This window comes from Microtus pennsylvanicus, chromosome 5, assembly GCF_037038515.1.
Source record: "Microtus pennsylvanicus isolate mMicPen1 chromosome 5, mMicPen1.hap1, whole genome shotgun sequence".
Classification (NCBI taxonomy): Eukaryota; Metazoa; Chordata; class Mammalia; order Rodentia; family Cricetidae; genus Microtus; species Microtus pennsylvanicus.
This window is the reverse complement of record NC_134583.1, coordinates 88073483-88097070: the sequence shown is the minus strand read 5'-3', so window position 1 is coordinate 88097070 and position 23588 is coordinate 88073483. Positions and strand designations below refer to the sequence as shown.

General features: G+C 49.4%; 1 protein-coding gene across 3 annotated transcripts; it reads left to right on the top strand.

Annotated features, from left to right (window-relative positions):
• The first annotated feature begins 463 nt into the window (after positions 1–463).
• Positions 464–22839, top strand: Dpp3 (dipeptidyl peptidase 3). Of its 3 annotated transcripts, none has more exons than XM_075973080.1 (18): positions 464–776; positions 1945–2219; positions 5372–5461; positions 5942–6076; positions 6793–6867; positions 8209–8302; positions 10123–10253; positions 10349–10479; positions 10554–10612; positions 11340–11534; positions 11655–11767; positions 12122–12214; positions 13544–13606; positions 13692–13816; positions 13934–14054; positions 15639–15818; positions 19901–20063; positions 22283–22839. In XM_075973080.1, the coding sequence occupies exons 1-18, from the start codon at positions 725–727 to the stop codon at positions 22456–22458; spliced, it is 2271 nt and encodes a 756-aa protein (XP_075829195.1). In that variant the 5' UTR covers positions 464–724; the 3' UTR covers positions 22459–22839. The 3 variants fall into 3 exon arrangements, with proteins under 3 accessions (XP_075829195.1, XP_075829196.1, XP_075829194.1); XM_075973081.1 differs by lacking the exon at positions 464–776 and adding an exon at positions 778–845; XM_075973079.1 differs by lacking the exon at positions 464–776 and adding an exon at positions 1041–1123.
• Positions 22840–23588: the final 749 nt, after the last annotated feature.

Genomic DNA, 23588 nt, shown 5'->3' with positions numbered 1-23588 from the left:
AAGTCGTCACTCAGACATCACCCTGACTAGTAAAAGCGGACAGCATGCTTGCCTGCACCCTGGGCTGCCCCTGAGTGGCCGGAGGCTGCTTTCCTATTCTGACCGGTGAACAGCTGCACCAAGAAAATGCCAGCTCCTTGCTGGCCTTGTTTTCGCGCTAGTGAAGTGCCTGTTCCATTTTTCTGCACTCCTGGGTGGGTGGAACTACTTCTGATCTGCCGGAGCTTCCTCGCGTGTAGCCACCACTCTTTGCAACAGTTTTGCAGTCTTCAAATATCATCCCCAAACCCAAAATCCGGAGAGGAGGGGGATCCACATTGCTATGCTCTTCTCTAAATTCCTGTTGCTAACCGCCAAACCCAGGTCGGAGGGACACTGGAGGTGAAACCCCAAAGAGAGCACGATCCCAGCTACTTGAGGGTGGAGGCTACCGATGTATAGGAGCCCTGTGTTTGGGGACCTTGTCAGTTCCCTCGGTCTGCACCAGGCAGCAGCCACGTGGGTTACCGAGACACCAAACCACTTCCCCCATTCGCCACTCCTCTGTGCGAGCGTGGCCAGGGGGGACAAAAGGCCAAGGCCTCACCACCCATAGCGGCCGGGGGGCGGGGAGTAGATGAGGGAGGTGCTGTCCTCGGCTCGTGTACTGGCTAGAGTCGCCGCCCATCTGATCCCAGGGGCCAGACAATTGGTCGGTGGGGGCGGGGCTTGTAAAATCCCATGAATGGGGGGGCCGGAAGCAGGAAGTGAGTTTGCGAACGGAGCTGCTGCAGCAGGTGAGGTGCGGCGCCCTGGTTTTGGGGTCACGGTGTATCATCTTCAGGGGATCAGAGCGTGGCCGGGCTGTGCGTGCAAGATCATCCTCGTTATGCCCATCCTTCAGTGCCTCTTCCAAATCTACCCCTGGTTTCGGGCCAAGAAGGGGTTCCGGGCAGTAAAGAGTTAACACCCCTTTCCGAGCCCGGTCGACTGGGTAGTTGGGGCGAGGCTGCGCGAATGGGGAACGGGGAGGGTGGAAACGCGTGCTTAGTCGAGGGCGGGGCATGGAGAATGTGGTGTGTTGGGAATTCCTTGGGTCCCATCTGGGCTGCAAAGCTTTGGATAAGTTGCTTGTTTTCCAAGTGTCAGTGTCTATCTAGAAAATGGGTTGTGACGTTGTACAGCTTCCCAGGCATAGCAACAGAAGAAAGCAGGATAATGAAGGGCTGAAGAAAAGCGAGGAGCTTTGGGGCAGATTCTGGGAAGGAAAAGCATGCAAGAAACATTACTACTCTTTGATTTACTTGTTTTTGACAGGGTTTCATGTACCCCAGCCTGGCCTTGGATTCCAACCCAGGGCCTGGTTAGTGCTAGGCAAAGGCTACCAGCTGAGTTACATTCCTGTCCTAGAGGTGGCCTCTTCTAATTTGCATACCCAGCTGTTGAGCTTGGTGACATCTTCATAATCAGTTTTACAGAGAGGAAAGAGAAGTGCAGGAAAGTGAAGTCGCTGGCTTGGATTTTAGATTTCTTTGCTGGAGCAGATTGAAACGGGTGGATAGGAAGTCAGACACCTGGCCTGTGTCAGCGGTGATGGGCTGGAGATGTTGAGGAGTTCTGGACCAAGAGGCTAGGATGCCTGAGAGGGTGGAGGTTTTACCGGGAGTGGCCTGGCTGGGAGTCTAGCAATGAGGGTTTTTCTGCCGATTCCTCCTCTGTATCATTAGGAAAAAGTCTTGTTATCTTTGAGCCTCAGTTTTCCCATCTGTAATATGAGGTAGTTGGATTCAGACTTTAAGTCTGAGAGGCTACAGGCCCAAATGAGCCCACTAAATATTTGAGTCTTTGAATTTCAGTTTATCAGGTGAAAAGCCTCCTGGGCTTTTGGGTGGAAGAAGTTAATTCATGAGAGTTCAGATGTAAAGATGGTGTGTTCTCTGAGATGGTTGTGATGTGTCCTTGCAGGGCCCATGGCAGATACCCAGTACATCCTGCCCAATGACATCGGCGTGTCTAGCCTGGACTGCCGTGAGGCCTTCCGCCTGCTGTCACCCACAGAGCGCCTCTATGCCCATCACCTGTCCAGGGCTGCTTGGTACGGAGGCCTGGCTGTGCTGCTCCAAACCTCCCCTGAAGCCCCCTACATCTATGCCCTGCTTAGCCGCCTCTTCCGTGCTCAGGACCCTGACCAACTGCGCCAACATGCCCTGGCTGAGGGCCTTACTGAAGAAGAGTACCAGGTGAGTTCTGACAGACAAGCCTGGTTTTCTGAGGGGCTTCTAGAAGGGTGTGAAGGACTGGAACCAAGGGGCACAGATCTCTCTCTCCAGCTAGACAGAGGATTAGACTAATGGTTGCGGGCTGAAATGCACGCTCACATGCACACCTGCCTGGAGCCTCAGACTTGTCATCTGCAGAATATGCACATGGTCTGTACATGCTATGCACATGCTATGCACATGTATTGTGATGACCTACTTAGAACAGTGCCTGGTTCAAGAGGAAGCCAAGCCAGGCGTAGTAGCACACACCATTAATTCCAGCACTCTAGAGGCTGAGGTGGGAAGATTGTTGTGAGTTTGAGACCAGCCTAGGTACCGTAGTTCTCAGCAGTCTGCAGTGATTGTACAAAGGAATTCACAGCTTATATTGAGAGGACAGAAAGGCAGCCTGGGTAGAAATCAGGAAGTTTGAGTTACTCTTCTGCATAGTGAGGAACCTGGGGAGGATGTTCTATTTGTCCCCTACTTGTTTGTAGATGTATTAGCCAAATAACACACTAATTCTTAGTGCATTACAGTGGTTCAGAAACATCCAGACCACAAGATCACATATGCTCATTGTCTCTCCAGAAGTAGCTACTGTGGCTAGTCCTTTTCCATTCCATGTCTGTGCATTGGATACTGATACTTGTATGTGCACGGTATATTTATTTAAGTTACTTTTTTAAAATGTAAATTGACAGTCCTGTGTGCATATGTGCAGGTGTGGAACATATGGAAAGTTACTCCCATGAAACAGCATCTCTCTCTCTCTTTTACAAAGATTTATTTAAGTATGTGTGTGTTGAGTTATAAGTACCCACAAAAGCAAGAGGCATTGGGTCCACCTGATACAGGTGCTGGGAACTGAACTTGGTCCGCTTTTAATTACTGAGTCATCTCTCCAGCCCCCAAATAGGGTCCATACTGAACCCAATGCTTGTTGTTATGTCTGGGCCGAGGACTATAAAGCTCCCAGGTTAGCCTGCCTTTCGAGTTCTGAGGTCACACGTGTGCATGGTCATGCCTCTTTTATGTGAGTGCTGGGTGTTCAAACTCAGGTCCTCATGTTTGTACAGCAAATGCTTTTACTCACTGAACCATCCCCCCGTGTAACCTTTTACATCGTGTTCTCAGTGTTCTGTATACTTCCCTTTTTGTAGATCTCTGTGTCCTGGAGAACTTCCATGGATTATATATTAATCCATTTCTTTTTTTTTTTTTAAATATTTATTTATTTATTATGTATACAATATATGCCTGCAGGCCAGAAGAGGGCACCAGACCTCATTACAGATGGTTGTGAGCCACCATGTGGTTGCTGGGAATTGAACTCAGGACCTTTGGAATAGCAAGCAATGCTCTTAACCTCTGAGCCATCTCTCCAGCCCCCTAATCCATTTCTTTTTATTGGCTGTGAAGCATTTTACAGCAGTGTACACTGAAATCAGATTAGGTTTTCATTTTATTTTGCTTTTTTGATTTTTTGTTTTGTTTTGTTTTTCAAGACACGGTTTCTCTGTGTAGCCCTGGCTGTGTTGGAACTCACTCTGTAGACCAGGTTGGCCTCAAACTCACAGAAATCTACCTGTCTCCTCTCAAGTGCTGAGATTAAAGGCATGTACTACTACTGCCTGACTAGTTTTGTTTTGTTTTTTTGTTGTTGTTGTTTTGTTTTTTTCTTAATGCTGGACATTTCAGATGATTTCTTCTTTTTTCTTTTTTCTTTTTTTTTTAAATATTTGTTTATTTATTATGTATACAATATTCTGTCTGTGTGTATGCCTACAAGCCAGAAGAGGGCACCAGACCTCATCACAGATGGTTGTGAGCCACCATGTGGTTACTGGGAATTGAACTCAGGACCTCTGGAAGAGCAGTCAGTGCTCTTAACCTCTGAGCCATCTCTCCAGCCCCTTTCTTCTTTTTTCTTGCAAGCAGTGCCACAGCGCTCTTCCTGTCCAGGTGTGTGAGTGGGAACTGTTTGTAGACATAGAAATGCTGGGTTGAGGGCTCAGTACTTTTATAATGATCTGATTCTGTTAAATTATCTTCTGTGTGTGGTGGTGCACACCTTTAATCTTAACACTCAGGTGGATCTCTTAGTTCAAGGCCAGCCTGATCTACATATTGAATTCTAGACCAGTCAGGGGTACATAGTGAGACAGACCTCAAATAAAATATCTTTTAAACATGTTATGGGCATATGAGACAAGACCTGGTTTTCTGTAAGGAGAAGAAAAGGATCAGATGGTTTACCTCTGAGCCAAGGTTCTTTACCTCTTTTGAACTTTGGCTAATAGTTTCCTGTCTTTGGGCTCTGATCTGCTGTGTAAACGAGCTAATCTCTGTGGGAATGCCTGTAAGTGGGAAGTACCACCCAGTGTCAGCTATTTCCAGTGGGGTTCTTTTGTCCGGAAGTAGCAGAGACTCAACAGAAAGTAGCTTAAAGAAAGCACAGCCGGGCAGTGGTGATGCACACTTCATTCCAGCAGAGGCAGGCGGATCTCTAAATTCTAGGCCAGCCTGGTCTACAGAGTGAGTTCCAGAACAGCCAGGGCTACACAGAGAAACCCTGCCTCAAAATAAATAAATAGATAGATAGATAGATAAATAAATAAATACTAAAAAGTAAGAGAATCGTTAGTTCACAAGGGCCAGGGCTAGAAGAGGCTTCAGGTGCAGTTGGATTCAGTTGTTTGGTACCATCTTGAGATGGGATCTTCATGTCTCAGTGTTCTCTCACCATTCCGGTACTAGAACATCTAGGTGATGTTGGCCGGTTTGGCTGTTTTAGTTCAGCCTATAGCAAGAGAGGGTGATTCTTTGACCGGCCTAGCCAGCTTGCATGCCTACCCTTGGAGCTGTGGGAGGCAGGTTTCTGCTCTCACCAGGTGTTTGAGGTAGCTGGTCACTGCTGAAACCAGTTTGGCAACACAGTGGGGTGGGTGTGAAAATTGATCTGCAGCAACAGCTTGGGCCAGACTGGGGCCTCCTAGGAACAGGGTCCTGCCCTGAGATTTCCCAGCCTCCTCCATACTGGTGTGCCCTGGTGTTCTGGTCCTAGGCTGAAAGCAAAGGGAGCGGTGCTTCTCAGGTGTTTGACACTATGCCATGACTCCTCTCCCCAGGCATTCCTGGTCTATGCTGCAGGGGTCTACTCCAACATGGGCAACTATAAGTCCTTTGGTGACACCAAGTTTGTTCCGAACCTGCCTAAGGTGAGTTGGGGAGGGTGACAGGGTGGCAGTGGTGGGCCGTGGTTGGAGAATGAAAAAGGGGCCCTGGTTGGAGTCAAAGGTAACTCAAGCCATAACACTGTCAGTGGGACACTGTGACCCCCAAGTGCTGCAGACACACACACGAAGGAAAGGTACAACCCTTTGAGACTGCTGATCTGAGAGTCAGCCAAGGGCAGGTGTGTAAATGGGAACTGTTAGGTGCCCCTGGTCATCACTGGGAGTAGGTGGAGCCCATGCACTGGTGTTCCTCAGATGTGAATGCCTGTATCAGTGGTCTGCTGATGTTCAGTGCAGTGTCTGACTGAGCTGGTCTGTGGTACCTGAGGCTCAGCTCTTCTCAGGGTTTGCTGCTGCTGCTGCTCCCTGGGCTATACTCTGGGGTCTTAGGTTCAAGTAGAAGGAGGTCCTGGAGGTTTGCAGGGCATGTGACCAGGCCAATGACTTCCTATTTCCTTGCAGGAAAAGTTGGAACGTGTGATCCTGGGCAGTAAGGCTGCTCAGCAGCAGCCAGAAGTTAGGGAACTATGGCAGATCTGTGGGGAGCTTATGTTCTCCCTGGAGCCAAGACTTCGACACCTAGGGCTAGGGAATGAGGTGAGTCCCACCATCCAAGAGCCTGGTAGACTAGAGGGCATCCTTGAGGCTGCTTGGTATGTGTGGAAGGGCAGCTGACGGGAGGCGGGGTGCTCCTCCTCTGCTCTCTAGCTGAAGCCACTTGGCACTACAGGCTTGCTTATCATCTGTAATGGGAAGAGAACTGTATGGAACGTTTCCAGAATGTTCTTCCAGGTCTGTCCTGCCAGGATGTGGGTGCATGAAGGGGGAAGGAGAAAAGAACTGGGAGAAAGGAGTCTAGGAGGGAGTGATGTGGGGACTCCAGGGTCCCTGCCTCTAGGGATTGCTGGGGCTGCTTGGGAAGAGGGTATGACAAGCCTTAGAGATGGGCCAGCTAGCGAGGATGGGTGGGGGTGGAGCTAGAGGAAAGACTGAGTTAGGTATGGTGGCACAAACCTGTAATCCCAGCCCTCAGGAGGCTGAGGCAGGATGGTTGTGAGTGTGAGGCCAATGTGGGCTGCATAGTGAGACCCTGTGTCTCACAGGGGAAAAAACAAAAAATGTCCCAAGCTGATAATCCATTTTACAACCCTTTCCCTGGACTTCGGTGGACAGGGTGGAGGTGCTGGGAGGAGATGCAGAGAGCCTAGCAAGGAAGCCATCAGCTGCCGTATAGGGTCCCACCTGTGCCCTCAGTAACTCCGCCCACGTGTCAGCCCACTCACCTTTTTTTCCCACCATCTCTTCTCCCACAGGGAGTCACCACCTATTTCTCTGGGAATTGTACCATGGAAGATGCTAAGCTGGCCCAGGACTTTCTGGACTCTCAGGTTTGGGAATTGGCAATTTGGGACACTAGTTTGATGGGGCCCCTTGTCCCTGCCCCTTCACCAGGGGCACCTGTTCTGGGGTCCTTGAGGTGTAAAAGACTGAAGGAACCTTTGTGTGTGAGGTAAGCCTACGCCAGTCAGGAAGACAAAGATGTTACAGGCATACCAGGATACATCCACCCCCGGCCATTCTCACACTTCCAGGATGGGGCTCCTGGGGCCTGTGTCCCTCAGCCCCTTGCCAGCTATGTTGATGTTTCCCAATTCTATCGCACACAGCTAAGAAGTAGCTGAGATGACTCTGCCTCACAGAGTCGAGTTGGTGCTTAGTGAAAATTATCGCTCCCGGGACTGGTGAATGGCTCAGAAGGTGCTTGCCAGTGAGCCCAGTGACATGAGTTTGCTCCTCTGCTGTCTAGATGGTGGAAAGAGAGCACTAATTCCTGAAATTATTCTGAGACCTCCACATAAGCACTGTGGCACGTGTGGAACCGTGTGTGTGTGTGTGTGTGTGTGTTTGTGTTTAATGAGAAAAAAAATCTGCTTATTTCGTGTGTGTGTGTTTGTGTTTAATGAGAAAAAAATCTGCTTGTTTTATTTCGTGTGTGTGTGTGTGTTTGTGTTTAATGAGAAAAAAAATCTGCTTATTTCGTGTGTGTGTGTTTGTGTTTAATGAGAAAAAAATCTGCTTGTTTTATTTCGTGTGTGTGTGTGTGTTTGTGTTTAATGAGAAAAAAAATCTGCTTATTTCGTGTGTGTGTGTTTGTGTTTAATGAGAAAAAAATCTGCTTGTTTTATTTCGTGTGTGTGTGTGTGTGTGTATGAACATGTTGCACACCTGAATGTATGTAATGTGTGCCACCTTTATTCAGGAACCCTTGGCTATCCTGGGACTGGAGTTAGAGACGGTTATGAGCCACCATGTGGGTGCTGGGAACCAAACCTGGGTCCTCTGCAATGCAGTGCAGTTAGCACTTGTGACTGCTGAGCCGTCTCTCAGTCCCAATATATTATTTTAGTTAGTTTTTTGAGGCGAGCAAGGTCTCACTCTGCAGACCAGACTGGCCTTGAACACGGCCATCTGCCTGCCTCTGCCTCCTGAATGCTGGGATTAAAGGCTTGCACTGCTCAGTATTCTTTTTAAGTTAGCATTAATTGTGTGAAGCACAGCATGACGGTCTTCCCTGGCCAGCCGGCCGGCCTGCCTTCTCTTGTAGGCTTGGGAAGATCCCTCAGAGAAGCCCCTACTTTGCCTCACTGTTGTCCATGGAATGGCCGCTCCTCTGTTCCCTCCAGTCTCCCTGATCTCACTATTCCTCAAACCCTCCTGGTTTTTTCCAGAACCTCAGTGCATACAACACACGGCTCTTCAAGGTGGTCGACCAGGAAGGGAAGTCCCACTATGAGGTGCGACTGGCTTCAGTACTGAACACAGGTGCGCTTGGGCTCTAATGTCTGCTGTCAGCCATCTGGGGCAGCAGCCCAGCTCCTCCAGCACAGTGTCCTTTGGTCCCAGTTGTTTCTTCATACAGCCGAAAAGTGGCTCTCGATCTTTCTGAAGTCCTATATTAATGTGAACCAGTCCTTGCAAGTGGACAAGGAACAGGGCTCTGATTGGCTCTACCTGGTCTCAAGCCCACCCCAGAGCAAGATCAGCGTCTCCTCGGTCACTCAGACAGGGAGTGGCAGCAGTGGGGACCTGTTACAAAGCAAGGAGAGCGAGTATATTTAGGCCTCTGTGCGGCCCTTCGGCCATCCACATCCCCAGCCTCCAGCATCTGCTTTAGCCACATTCTCCGCTTCTGATTCCTGCATCCCGTCACTACATCTTCAAACAGTGTGTTGCCTACTTCCTGCTCAGAACAGCTCTAGCCCTGCCCATCTTTACCCAGGCGGCCCTTCCTCATCCTGCGGCTGGAGGTGGATGGCACAGGTTGTAGGGCAGGACAGTGACCAAGGGTGGCTTTGGGGCTAGGAATGTGGATTGTGGGTAGAGCCCTGGCCTAGCATGCTCCAGGCCCTGGATTCTATTCCAAGTACTGAAAAACTGGCCTTTTATTTTCTTCAAAGGTTTCTTCTTTTTTTTCTTTTTGAATATTTCTTTTTGTGTCTATAGTGTGTGTGCCTGTGTGAGTTTCTGTGCTTGAGGAGGCCAGGAGAGGGTGGTGTCAGATCCTGTGGAACTGGAGTTACAGATGATTGTGAGATGCTGATATGGATGCTGGAACTGAACCTGGGCCATCTGCAAGAGCAATATATATACTCTTGCTTGTTTGATTTGTTTTGTTTTTCAAGACAGGGTTTCTCTGTGTAGCTCTGCCTATCCTAGAACTTGCTCTGTAGACCAGGCTGGCCTTGAACTCAGATCTGCCTGCCCCTGCCTCCCCAATGCTGCGATCAAAGTCATGCACCATCACTGTCCTGCAAGAGCAATATAGACTCTTAACCCCTGAGCCATCTCTAGTCCTGTTATTATTTTTCTAGGACAGAGTCTAACTTTGTAGTTGAGGCTAGCCCGATGGGATTACAGGTGTGCACTGCTGTACTCAGCATAACTCTTGGGGTGTGTTTGTAGGGAGTATTGGGGTTTTGTGGGGGTTTTGTTTTTTGAGGTAGGGTCTTCTGTAGTCTTTAGGGTACCCTAGGCTCACTGTGTACCTGAGATGACCTTGAACTCTCCCCCTGGCTACTTCCCAACTGATGGTGTTGCAGGTATGCAGTACCATACCCGGCTGTTTTGCAGCTTTGTTTCTTCTGTCTTTTTCACACTTAACATGTGTACACATGTCCTGGAATAGAAGTCAGAGGGCGATCCACAAAGGTTGATCCTGTCCTCTCACCATGTGGAGGACCTAGGGATTAAGCTCAGGTCATCAGGCTTGATGGTTGGAACCGTACCTGAGCCAGGTACTCCGGCCCTTGTGCCTTTTGAGACCAAGCCCCACTCTAGCTCAGGCTGGTCTAAACTCAATGCGATGCTCCTGTCTCCACCTCCCTAACACCAGGACTACAGATGTGCTTCTTGCCTAGGTTATGCAGTGCCAGGTATCAAACCTGGGGCTTTCTGCGTGCCACACAAGCACCCTATCAATTGAGCCGCGTCCCTAGCCCCGAACATACACATGTTTGAAGAAGAGAATTGATCCTTATTTATGTTGGCGGTGGGGAGACTTTGAAGTTCTTAGTGGGCCAGAATGAAAAGCCTGCTGGGGTGTGCTATACTGGCTTTTCCCTGAGTGTTTCCTCATTCCATAGATCCTGCTCTTGATTCTGAATTGACTACCAAGCTGAAGAGCTGTGAGTTCCAGGGGAGCCATTTCCAGGTCACCCGGGGGGACTATGCCCCCATCCTCCAGAAGGTGGTAGAACACTTGGAGAAAGCCAAGGTAGGTCTAGCTGGGGCCTGAGGGGGCTACTTCCAACCCCTCTGGGCAGCAAAGGTGGATGGTCCAAGGCCGACCAGAGCTTTTTTTACCCCTAGACATATGCGGCCAACAGCCACCAAGAGCAGATGCTGGCCCAGTACGTGGAGAGCTTCACCCAGGGCTCTATCGAGGCCCATAAGAGGGGCTCCCGCTTCTGGATCCAGGACAAAGGCCCCATTGTAGAGAGGTGAGGTGGCCAGCCTTTGCTCCCCCTTCATGGCTTCTGCCAGATCTCCTTCATCTCCCCCTTCTCTCTTGTAGTTACATTGGCTTCATTGAGAGCTACCGTGACCCCTTTGGCTCCCGAGGAGAATTTGAAGGTAACTTCTCATGGAACGAGGGTGTTGGGTGGAACTCCCTCTAGGGTTCTGTCCTTCCCTCCTAGAAGTAAACAGCAGCCCTGGGCCAGTTACTTGCAATGTCCTAGCGTTGTGTAGTACAAAGTTAGCCTGTATTGTCTCACTGAGCCATCATGTGAGGCTTTTACCTTTTCTGCCTGACCTGGCAAGGCTCTAGGTAGACAGACAGACATGATTTCTTATGCTGGATTTGCCCATCTGATCTGTGGGTGTCAAGTAATCAGATCTGAGCATCAAGAAGTCTTGTGTGTACTGATGTGCCCAACAGTTAAGAGTGGATGTGCCTCTTCTGCCAGGCTGATGGCGCCGTTGTCCCCAGCTGATGGCAGACTGCCTCCATCCTTGTCCCACAGGCAGGTCATTGCTGGAGAATTCAGACTGGTCTTTGCCTACTCTCTTTCTCCCCGTTCTGTATAGAGAGGCTGAACAATGAATTGCTAAAGCAAGGGATTAGCCTGGCAGGAGAGAGGAAAGTCCCAGCAGTATATAGGAGGCTCAGACCTGAGGTCATAGGAACATGAGGGAATTCTCACTCATGCCTGCTGCTTTCCTGCCTGGGACCTGGGACCTTGTGGTTGCCAGCAGCCAGCACACAGCAGTGTGCATTATACACGTGATGGCTGAGAAACTGGGTAGGGTGCAGTGGGATCCCAGAACGCTGCCAAACTGCAGCTCCACCTCCCGACAGGTTTCGTAGCCATGGTGAACAAAGCCATGAGTGCCAAGTTCGAGCGGCTGGTGGCGAGTGCTGAGCAGCTGCTGAAGGAGCTACCCTGGCCGCCTGCTTTTGAAAAGGACAAGTTCCTCACCCCCGACTTCACCTCCCTGGATGTCCTCACCTTTGCTGGCTCTGGTATCCCTGCTGGCATCAACATCCCCAACTGTGAGCTCCCTTCATGTCCTCCCAATTCAAGGAAGTCCCCATATATTCCTCGCCTTTGCCCCTCCCCCTTCTGTCAGCTCCCCTTGACCTCTGCCCTTCCCTCTCTTCCTTATCTTCTAGATGACGACCTGAGACAGACAGAAGGCTTTAAGAATGTGTCTCTTGGGAATGTGTTGGCTGTGGCCTATGCCACGAAGCGGGAGAAACTCACGTTCTTGGAGGAAGAGGACAAGGTAGGCACTGGCTGCCTGAGGCTTCGGGCCAGACTGTACCTGGCTGTATTGAGTCTGGGAAGGCAAATGGACCAACACTGTGGTAAGGTCAGAGTCCAGCTTTGGTCCTGGCCTAGCCACTTGCCTGCCACGTGACGGTTTGTCACAGAGGAGCTTCCATTCCTTCACACCGTGGAGGCAGTCCCTCCTCCTGGGTCCTTGTGAGGTTGCGATGGGCTGCTCTACGTGTATGGGATGGATTAAGCGTGGCTTCCAGAAAGCACATTCCCCACATGGACCTCAACCGTGCTGAGAGGCCTGCTGTGCCATGAGCCCACGGGGAAATGGTGATCCGTGGGGTCCTTGTCTCGACAGGACCTGTATATCCGCTGGAAGGGGCCGTCCTTTGATGTGCAGGTGGGGTTGCACGAGCTGTTGGGCCATGGCAGCGGCAAGCTCTTTGTGCAGGTAAGCAGGGCCAGCAGGGGCCGCTTGACCTGACCCACCATGAGTTCATTTCTGGGGCAACGTGGCTCCCTTCAGTATCTGGGAAAGTCCAGGCTCGTGGTGCAGAGCGAGACAACTTTGCATGGCAGCAGAGCCCACCCTTCCTGGTCTCTGTCTAGGGGCCCCTGAGTCACACCTTCAAGGGGAGCTTCCCCAGCCTAGCCCAGTAGGCACTCCTGGTCAACAGCCACCAGCTGAGCTGTCTTGGAGAGCCCTCTCTACCCATTCAGTCATCTGGGATCCTGGCGCTGTTGGGGGGCAGGGTCAAACCAAGTGTTTCCTATGTAAGGAGCTGTCTCCCCTGAGTGCTTCTCTTTCCCCATTGGCCACAGTGCCTGGAGCCCTTGGCTTGCACTTGAGGAACACAGAAAGGCTGATAGTCTCTCCAGCAGGCTAAGGAAACTCGTGGGTTCCCAGTATGGAGCCACATAGCTAAACAAGCAGAGGAGGGTAAGGACCACAGTGAGGTCAGGTTTCTGGGTTGGGCCTGTTCCCATTGGTGGGGCTGCGTCCTTAGATGAGGGAGGGCTGGCGCTGGACCTGGTAAGTCAAGAGGACTTAGAAAGCCACTGAAGGGGCAGCAGCCAAGCATGGCGTCCCATCCAGTCCTTACTCAGGCCATGTTCTTAAATACTTTTCTTCTGGTTGGGCCTCAGTGGACCCACCTGTACAATGGGGTTTCTGACACCATCACATGAACTAGTGTGAAGGAAAAGAGAAGGTGAAGCATGGCCTGGCACAGTAGGGTTTTAGCAAACGTGGACGAGTATTTGGAGGCAGAGAGGTTCTGCCGCCCCATTCCATTTGGGGACTCTTGGACTCTGAGCCTGTTTCCCACCTGTGATGACAGAGCCTTCCCCAGGAGGCGACTGTGAGGATTAAGTGTGTGATATATGAAAAACACTTGGCGTATTGTGTGTGTGTGGGGGGTCATGCTGGCAGCATGGGGCCATCACACATGGGGAGAAGCAGACAGGCTCTTTGGCCTACCCATCGGGGTGTCTCCTACACAGGTCTGGAGAGTCTGGGTTTACAGACAATTTCAGGTGGTCCCTCCCTTGTCCCTCCTGTTTCCTTCTCTGTGCAGTGAAGTCAGTAGGTGGTTTCTCTAGTGCTGAGGGACCTGAGGAGGTTGTTGGCACCACAGAGCTGAGGGTCACAGGCATTAGGGTAACAATGTACTTGTGGTTCTGCCTGACTGTTCCTCTCCTTATCTTTCTGGGCCACTTAGATTCTGCCCAGGGACACTGTCCCCTAGCCCACCCCACATTCATGACCCTTCTTCTACAGGATGAGAAAGGTGCATTCAACTTTGACCAGGATACAGTGACCAACCCAGAGACTGGGGAGCAGGTGAGGAGATCATCTATGAAGCCAGGCTGTTGGGAGGGGGGACACAGGCGGGTCCTGACTCCTGGGTCCTGGGTCCTCCTTCTAGATTCAGAGCTGGTACCGAAGTGGAGAGACATGGGATAGCAAATTCAGCACCATTGCCTCCAGCTACGAAGAGTGCCGGGCCGAGAGTGTGGGCCTCTACCTCTGCCTCAACCCCCAAGTGCTGGAGTAGGAACAGTGGGCTGGAGGGGTGGTGGCCGAGTCCCCAGACTGGGCAGCTCTGCAGGTGTTGGAGCATAGAGCTAATCGGATCATCCCTGTCCCCCCCCCCCCCCCATCCACCAGGATCTTTGGCTTTGAGGGAGCTGATGCAGAAGACGTGATCTACGTGAACTGGCTCAACATGGTTCGGGCTGGGCTGTTGGCTTTGGAGTTCTACACTCCAGAGGCGGCCAACTGGCGACAGGTGGGACTGGCGAGGAGCCACCTTCAGGATAGAGAGGGAGCCACAGTCAGGATTCTGGGTGCAGGGATGGGACAAAAGCAGAGGAACTGTAACCCCAGACTCTACTGTTGGTGGGACAAGCCGCATCACTTCTGCCAGAAAAAGAGTCAGGATCCAAATTCTTGCAATCTTCCTTCTTAGCACTGGACTCGGCTACTCAGTTACAACAGATGGTTTTGTTGTTGGTTTTTTGTTTTGTGTTTTTTAAGACAGGGTTACTCTGTGTAACCCTGGCTGTCCTGAAAGTCTCTCTGTAGAGCAGACTGGCCTTGAACTCAGAGAGCCATCTCCCTTTGCCACCACACCTGATCAACATATAGTTTGAAACTATTGTAATCAACAGTGATTTAATTTTTTTTAAATTTATTATTTGTGTGTAGAGATAGTTCTCTCCTTCCAGTGTGTGAGTCCCAAGAGTCAAACTTGAGTTCTCAGGCTTGCTTGGCATCAATCCAGATTGTGGGCCCTTTTAATTTTTTTTTTAACAAAATGAAGTAAAAACGGTTTGCGGAGGCAGTACATGTCATCCAAGGTATACACCGTAAACCTTGCAGCTACTGGGGGAATCAGACAGGAGGTTTACCTGAACCCAGAAGTTCCTGAGACGCCTGGGCAGCATAGCAAGACCCCATCACAACAGGGAAAAGAGGGCTGGAGAGATGGCTCAGTGGTTAAGGGCACTGGCTGCTCTTCCAGAGGACCCGGGTTCAATTCCCAGCACCCACATGGCAGATAAGAATTGTCTGTAACTCCAAGGAATCCAGCATTTCCTGGACTCCACAGATAACTGCACACATGTAGTACACATACATGTAAGCAAAACACCCATACATATAAAAGCAAAATGAAGCAAGTTGTTTAAAAAGAGAAAAATACAAAGAAAATTATGTGTGTGCACATACATACACACATAAAAGAAAACATGTTTGGAGTCTGGACTGAGGTCTGACTCCTTACTGTTCCTTTAGCAGCTGTGTGACTTTGAACCAGTCACTTTACCTCTCTGGGCCTCAATGTCTTGTCATGTGTAGAAGTGGGGATAACGGTGTCTACTTGGTTCCATTGTTGAGCACAAAAAAAGATTGGGAAAGAACCAGCCACTGGTGGTGCATGCCTTTAATCCCAGCACTTGGGAGGCAGAGGCAAGTGGATCTCAGTGAGTTCAAGGCCAGCCTGGTCTACAGATGGAGCATAGCCAAAGCTACACAGAGAAACCCTGTCTTGAACAAAACAAAAACGAAGACTGGGAAAGAGAGAGTCCTCAGGGTCTTTGTAGTGAGGGGACCCCAGGACTGACTGCTGTCTGGAGCATTAAGAGCTGTGGCACGTGGTGAGGGGGCATAGGGCACCAGGCTCTGCTCTCGCAGCCTGCCCCAGTGAACAGGCTGGGGGAAGAAAGGAAGAAGTTGAGGGGAGAGAGTGGGCAGAAAGGTAAAGAGGGACTACATGGGCTGTGACGACTAACAGCTTTATTGAACACATTAACAAGCTTCGCATCCAGCTCCAGACAGGCTACACGTGACCTCTTTCCCTTGGCCTTGGCAGGCCCACATGCAGGCCCGGTTCGTGATCCTGAGGGTTTTGCTGGAGGCTGGCGAAGGACTTGTTACCGTCACTCCCACCACAGGCTCTGATGGGCGCCCAGATGCCCGTGTCCACCTGGACCGCAGCAAGATCCGGTCAGTGGGCAAACCTGCCTTGGAGCGGTTCCTACGGAGACTCCAGGTAAGTGAAAGTCTCACCTTGGCCACCTCCAGCCTCTTCTCCATCCCTCCCTCCCATTCTGTCAATTCCTCTTAACCTCCTGGCCGGTCCCTTCATCCAGCAAGTCTTTCTCATGACTGAGAATAAGCCACGAGCAGTTTCTCACGGTTGTGAGAATGCAGACATGAATGCAACAGGATGTCTTCAGATCACGGCAGAGAGCTGTGTGGTGATAACACTGCTGGGTGTGATGGCGAGCAAGATTGGGAAGGGAAGGCCAGATGCTTGCAGAGGCCAGAAGAGGGCATTGATTCCCCTGGAACTGGAGTTATGAACAGTTGTGTGCGGTTGGGTTTTTTGTTTGTTTGTTTGGTTTTTCGAGACAGGGTTTCTCTGTGTAACTTTGAAGCTTGTCCTGGAATTCGCTCTGTAGACCAGGTTGGTCTTGAACTTACATAGATGCGTCTGCCTCTGCCTCCTGGAGTGCTGGGATTAAAGGTGTGTGCCACCACCTCTCGGCTGCAGTTGGTTATTTTTACTCTTTGACTCTTTTGGGGGCCTGCCACCCAGTTCCCAAATAAATACACAGAGGCTTATTCTTATAAATGCCTGGCCTTAGCTTGTCTTATTTTTAGCCATCTTTTCTTTTTTTCTTCTTCTTTTTTTTGAGACAGGGTTTCTCTGTAGCTTTGGAGCCTATCCTGGAACTTGCTTTTTAGACTAGGCTGGCCTTGAACTCAGAGATTGGCCTGTCTCTGCCTCCCGAGTGCTGGGACTAAAGGTGTGCGACACCACCACCCAACTAGCCAGCTTTTCTTAAATTATCCCATCTGCCTTTTGCTTTTCTCTTTATCCTATGCACATTTCTGTACCCCATGGCTTGCTGCGTAGCTGGGTGAATGACCCCTGGAGTCTTCCCCCTTCTCTTGCTCCTAGATCTCTCTTCCCAGATTCCTCCTATTTATTTTATCTGCCTGGTAGCCCAATCTATTCTTTCTCCTGTCTTGCTGTTGACCATTCAGCTCTTTATTAGGCTGTCAGGTGTTTTAGGCAAAGAATCACAGCTTCACAGAGTTAAAGAATGTAACACATCTTTGTATCATTAAACAAATGTTCCACAGCATAAACAAATGTAACACATCTTCAAATAATATTCTACAACAGTTGTGAGCCAGCATGTGGGTTCTGGGAATTGAACCCAGGTCCTCTGGAAGAGCAGCCAGTGCTCTTAACTACTGACCCATCTCTCCAGCCCCTGAGAAACCCATCTTTATGGTATGGTACTTTCTACAAGAATAGGAACATGCTATTTTCAGCAACTTACATTTCACGGATTGTAGAGTTATGAGTCGTTGAATTAGGATCAGAGTATCTCTGTATACCCATCTGTTTCCAGGAAGGATCTAAAGAATCTTTCCATAAAGCATGGGAGTTTGGGGTGATATTGTCTTTAAAATTTTTTGTGTATGTGGGAGGCAGAGGCAGGCAGATCTCTGTGAGTTCAAAGCCAGCGTGGTCTACAGAATGAGTTGTTCCAGGACATCCAAGGCTACACAGTGAAACCTGTCTTGAAAAACAAAAACAAACAAACAAAAAATTGTGTGTGATATTGAGGAGCTGTGCATGAGCTACAGTGTGTGTATGGAGGGCAGAGATGATTTGTGAAGTTGATTCTCTTGTGCTTTTATCTAGATTTTTGGGGACCAAACTAAAGTCATCAGGCTTGTGTGACAATTGTGTTTATCTGCTGAGCTATTCCACCTGCCCTATTTGTCGATTTTAGTTTTTGTTTTCATTTTTTTTCTTTTTTAATTTTTTGGGTCAGGGTCATAGGTGTATATCCCTGAGTGGCCTAGAACTCACTGTGTGGACCAGGCTAGCCTTGAACTCACTGTGCGGACCAGGCTAGCCTTGAACTCACAGTGCGGACCAGGCTAGCCTTAAACTCACTATGTGGACCAGGCTAGCCTTGAACTTGTGTTATCCTTCTGCTTCTGCCTCCCAAATGCTGAGATTATAGGTGTGTATCGTGCTTGTAAAGTTAAAATTAAATTACGGACTGGAGGTAGCATATGCGCTTAATATATGTGAGACCCTGGGTTTCATTCCTTCAGCACCAAAAATAAATTAGGATAGAAGCCACTAGATGGAAAACAATGTCTTTGGTGGGTCCTAGGGTAGGAAGGGGCATTGTTGGCAATGCTAGTGAGACCTAGGTGGGACTGGAATCTAGTTATAGCAATGGGCCGGTTATGAAGCTGGCGAGGAGAGAAAGCCATGCTGAGAGCTTCTGGGAACTCACTGTACCGTCTTTATAACTGAAGATTTTTGCTGCAAATGGCATCCTGGCTTTCTCTGCACACACCAAACATGTACACACAGATCTTTAAAGTTTGTAAGAAATCTCAGTGTGATTTAAAATGTACTCTACCAGAAGATGTGTGGAGGTTAACCACATATAGCACAGCATTTTGGATTAGAGACTTGAACATTCGGATTTTATTATCCGGTAGACTCTGCCTGCCCGAGTCACTCCTGATACTGCTGCCTCCCTTGGCACCCATGGCACTAACTCCCCAGCTCTAGCTACCCAGGTCTGGCCTGTTGGCTTGATGAACATGTCACCAAGAGGTGATCTGAGCTAAGTAGGTTTCCTTGAAGCAAGCTAGATCCAGTGGGATAAACAGGAGGGCTCATAGGAAGGACGGGTGGTAGATCTAACCGAAGAGCAGAAAGAAAACACTGAGTAGAAAGAAATATTGGGGGGCGAGACTAGAGAATTGAACTTCAGACTTGAGTCTTACTAGGCAAGTACTATAGCACTGAGCTGTATCTGAAGCTGAGAGAAGGGTTAAAAGAGAACAGAGCAGTGGCCATGAGAGTGAGGAAGTCTGATAGAACGACGCTCAAGAGCATGGGGAGACTATGAGGAGACAAAGTAATGGCTTTGCTTCCACAGCCGCTGCCACGTGGCCTTAATCCCACCCACAGAGGAGGAGCCTAAGCACTTTCAAAAGCCCCACCTCTTTTGTTTTTCATTTAAACTAACTTTTGGTGTGTGTATGTATGAGTGTGGTGTATGTATGTGTATGTGTGTGTGTATGAGTGTGGTGTATGTGTGTATGTGTATGAGTGTGGTATATGTGTGTGTGTATGTGTGTATGAGTGTGGTGTATGTGTGTGTGTGTATGTGTATGAGTGTGGTGTATGTGTGTGTATGTGTATGAGTGTGGTGTATGTGTGTATATGTGTGTGTGTGTATGTATGTGTATGAGTGCGGTGTATATGTGTGTGTGTATGAGTGTGGTGTATGTATGTGTGTATGTATGTGTATGAGTGTGGTGTATGTGTGTATGTGTATGAGTGTGGTGTGTGTGTGTGTGTGTATGTATGTGTATGAGTGCGGTGTGTGTGTATGAGTGTGGTGTATGTGTGGCATACACGTGGGTGTGTCCTGCTCCATTGCTCTCTGTCATGTTCCCCTGAAACAGGGTCCCTTACTGAACCTGAAGAAAGGATGGCAGCCAGCAAGACCCAGGAACGTTCCTGTCTCCCCTACCCCCAGCACTGAGATTACAGGCCCCTGTGTCATTGCTCAGCTGTTTACATGGGTGCTGGGGATTTGAACTCAGGCTTCTCATTCTTACACACTGAGCTCTCTTCAACCTCAAAGCCCAACCTAGAAAACTAGTGTCAGAAAATCTGCCTCATTCCTGTAATCTCAACATGAAGAAAACAAGCAGGCGGTTCTTTGGTGAATTCAAGTCCAGCATGGTCTACATAGTGAGAGTCTGTCTATAGAAGGGGGTGGAGGGTAGAATCTAGGATATTTGTTTATTTGCTTTGGAGGCAGTCTTATATAGCTCAGGCTGTACTCCCTATGATGCCCAGGGTGACCTTAAACTCTTGGTCTTCCTGTCTCTACCTTCCAAGTTCTGGGATTATAGGTGTCTGCCATAAACCCAGCAAGGTCATTAAGTTTTAGCACTGAAATTTTGTAGAAGACAAATCAAACACTTCCTATCCAGAGCCATGGTCCCTGGCCAAGTGTTACAGATGCAGGTGGGTGCTTGCCCTAGGCACTTAATTCCTCCTCTTTACAGGTGCTGAAGTCCACCGGGGATGTGGTTGCAGGACGGGCCCTGTATGAGGGGTATGCTGCGGTCACTGATGCACCCCCAGAGTGCTTCCTCACCCTCAGGGACACAGTACTGCTGCGCAAAGAATCCCGGAAGCTTATTGTTCAGCCCAACACTCGCCTCGAAGGTAACAGATGTTGCAGTCATTGGTGAAGCTCCCTGGGGTCTTTCCAGAGAACAGATGACTCACCTGGTTCAGGGACAGCTCCCTTTCCGCCACGTTCTTCCTGACGGGCCTTGGGCCCAGAATCCTGGCATTTTCCATCTCATACACGTGGACATTGGTTACCAGGCAGCAGCAAGAGGTCTCAGGGAGGCTAACAGAGTGGGAGCTTGTGGAGGACAGGCCAAGGCCTGGAGGATCGGGAAGGTCCTAGTGGGAGGTAAAGTCAGGCAGTGAGCTAGGACTGTACAGGCTAAGTAGGACCTAAGAGAATTGGAATCAACATTCAGGATGGAGATGTCCTCAGTTGTCCCCCCTTCTCAAGTGACATCTCTGTTTCTAGAATCCCTGACCCTGACTGCATGGTGCTGGTACCTTGTGTGCCCTTCTCTCTCCAGTTCACTGAGTCCACCCTACTTGATAGCCTTTGTACATGCTGTTCCCACAGCTTGGCATGATGCCCCTCAGATCTGTGCCTGTCTGGTTCTTCTTGCTGGTCAGGTCCCTGTTAAAATGGCACCTTCTTGAGACATGCTGTCTCCAGCCCTTCAGCACAAAGTAACCCCCTCAGTCTCTTATCTCTCAGTCCAGGGGAGGCCATTGAGGGATGTAGCCATGGGTGGAATCCAGCCATTTCCTGAAACTGTTCAGAGCCCATTAGGAATGAGAATACTTGGCGATATTGATCACCCAAGGAAAACATCAACGAATATTTGAAGGATACTAATAGTGCTTTGAACACTTGGATAAAGATCCTATCTATGTCTTTAGAATTTCCAGAAAAGTTCTTGGAAGGAAGTGGTGTTTAAACCAGACCAGAGGAGCAGGTTGGATCTTTCAAAGGAAGTAGTGAGTTAGAGTAAGGCCTGTGGTAGAGCTTTTGCCCACTATGCTATAGGCCCTGGGTTCTACCCCCAACACTTCGGTAGTTGGTAGTGATGGTGATGGTGGTGGTGGAGGACCTGGAGGGCCCAGTTACTGGGTGAAATATTTTCACAATAGGCTGGGATTGCAGCTCACTGACAGTGTGCTCTGCACTGCCCTATAAGGCCCTAGGTTCCATCCCCAGTACTGGAAAAAAAAAAGAACCTTTTCAAGGATTAACTCCCAAAGCCCAATGAAGTTTTCATCTGTGAACTAAAATACTCATACATAAACGTATCACATTTGCCTCAGGCCCCACAGCTAAGGGGGTGCAGAGTTAGGACTTGGACTTGGGCCGTGCTATCCTGAAGCCTGTACTCTTAGCTACTATATACCCCAGAGCTACATGTCACATGCCACATGCCACACACCACAAAGTGCAGAGGTAAGCAGCTGGAGAGTGAGTGACAAAGGGGATGCTCGCCACCAGAATTCAGGCACATCTCACAGGTAGGATGCTCAGCAACGCTAGCATTCACTGAGACCCCGGCTGGTGTTCCAGCATACGTAATCACCACAACACCTTGAGGGAAGAGGTTCTGCGTTCATTCCCCACTTTACCTGTAAGGCACTGAGGCTTAGAACAGCTGGGAAAGGTGTCGTGGTCAAGACGTGAAGCAGTTGCTGGACTGTGAGTCTCAAGAGGCCAAGGACTGTATTTGTGTCATCTCATATAGCACTTAAAAAATTGACTTTAGGTTTGTTTTATGTGTGCTTTGCTTGTATATATGTGCACCGTGTGTGCAGTGCCCCTGGAGGCCACTGGATCTCCTGGGACTGGATGGTTTTGAGTCACCCTGTGAGTTCTGGAGGCCAAGCTGAGAGCAGCCTGGGTCCTCTGCAAGAGCAACAAGGATTCTTAATCCCTGAGCTCTCTCTCTCTCTCTCCAGCCCTGATGTGGCACTATTAGCATTTTTGTTGGGGTTTGGTGGTTTGGTTCAGTCGAGACTATTAGACTAGCTTTAAGTTTAACCATCTTCCCTCCTCAGCCCCTGAGTGCTGGGGTTATGGTGTGCACTACCATGCCAGACGACTTAAAGGAAGGAAGAAAGAAAATAGCAGTTCACTTGAGTCTGCTGCAGTAGCTCTGCCTTCCCCACGGGTTATTCTAATGCCTGTATTAGATAACTAACCTAACGTCGAACAGTTTGTGCCACCGAGCTCAGTCAGGACCCGCTGCCCCTATGACTCTGAAATGACGATTCTGCTTCCCTAGTCACATCTTTTGTGCTGCTGTTTTCTCTCCATCTCCTCCCAGGCGCAGAAGTACAGCTTGTAGAGTATGAGGCCTCAGCTGCTGGTCTCATCCGCTCCTTCTGTGAGCGTTTTCCAGAAGACGGGCCTGAACTGGAGGAGGTCCTTACCCAGCTGGCCACAGCAGATGTCCGATTCTGGAGGGACCAGGTCAAGGAGACCCCAGCTGGCCAGTCTTGAGAAGATGGTGTGATCCCCTCCCCACACCCATCCAGCCAGGGCTGTCAGTGGCCCTGCATTGTGTTCTGTGATTAGGAGTCGGGGGAGGGGCAGAAGCTCGGACTCTGGTGCTACCTCAGCTGAGGGTGGTAATACTAACCCTTCCATTTATCAGCACTTTCCAGTTTACCAAGTACTTCCTCAGTTCCTTGATCTGCACTGCCATCTTTGGAGGGAGCTCCAGTTTCCCACGTGGGAAAGTGGCAGTTCTGAGAAGTGACTGGCCTAAATCCTGCAGGTGGCATGTGACAGAGCCAGGGCTCGAAGCATTCTCACCAGATCCAATGCTCTTCGTGGATTGTGTTTATAACCAGAAAAATAAATGCCGCAGACAACCATGAACTTTGCAGTGTGTGTGATTTTTCCTCTGGGGTCAGAGCCTGGGGAGGGCACACTACCACACTTTTTCTTCCAGTCCACAGTAGGATTTTGATGTCATCTCTAAAGGAAAGCGCAAAGGCACGTGTGAGCTCCGCAGATCTCCTTTTTGACATTTTTAAAGACTTTAAAAAATATATATTTATTGTTTATGCAGTGTTCTATCTGCACACCAAAAGAGGGCATCAGATTTCATTATAGATGGTTGTGAACCTCCATGTGGTTGCTGGGAATTGAACTCAGGAACTCTGGAAGAGCAGCCAGTGCTCTTAACCACTGAACCATCTCTCCAGCCCCTTAAGACTTATTTTTATGTGTATGTATGCATTTTCTCACTGTGTGCTGGTACAAGCACAAGCTAGAAGAAGGCATTAGATCTCCTAGAACTATAGTTACAAAACTGCTAGCTGCCGTGGCTGAGAAGCAAATCGGGATCCTCTGCAAGAGCAGCAAGCGTTCCTGTGCTTTAAAATATTTCAGGAGTTGGGAGCTGGAGAGATGGCTCAGAGGTTAAGAACATTGCCTGCTCTTCCAAAGGTCCTGAGTTCAATTCCCAGCAACCACATGGTGGCTCACAACCATCTGTAACGGGGTCTGGTGCCCTCTTCTAGCCCGCAGTCATACACACAGACAGAATATTGTATACAAAATAAATAAATATTTAAAAAAATATTTCAGGAGCTTATGAACTAGAACGCATCAAGTTGAGATCC

Bases quoted from the DNA above. Each gene is read 5' to 3' on its own strand.
- Dpp3 (XM_075973079.1), top strand. From the start codon at position 1,051: ATGTGGTGTGTTGGGAATTCCTTGGGTCCCATCTGGGCTGCAAAGCTT. The intron at 6,077-6,792 runs GTGAGTCCCACC...CTTCTCCCACAG, and splicing joins ACCTAGGGCTAGGGAATGAG to GGAGTCACCACCTATTTCTC. The intron at 11,768-12,121 runs GTAGGCACTGGC...TTGTCTCGACAG, and splicing joins TCTTGGAGGAAGAGGACAAG to GACCTGTATATCCGCTGGAA.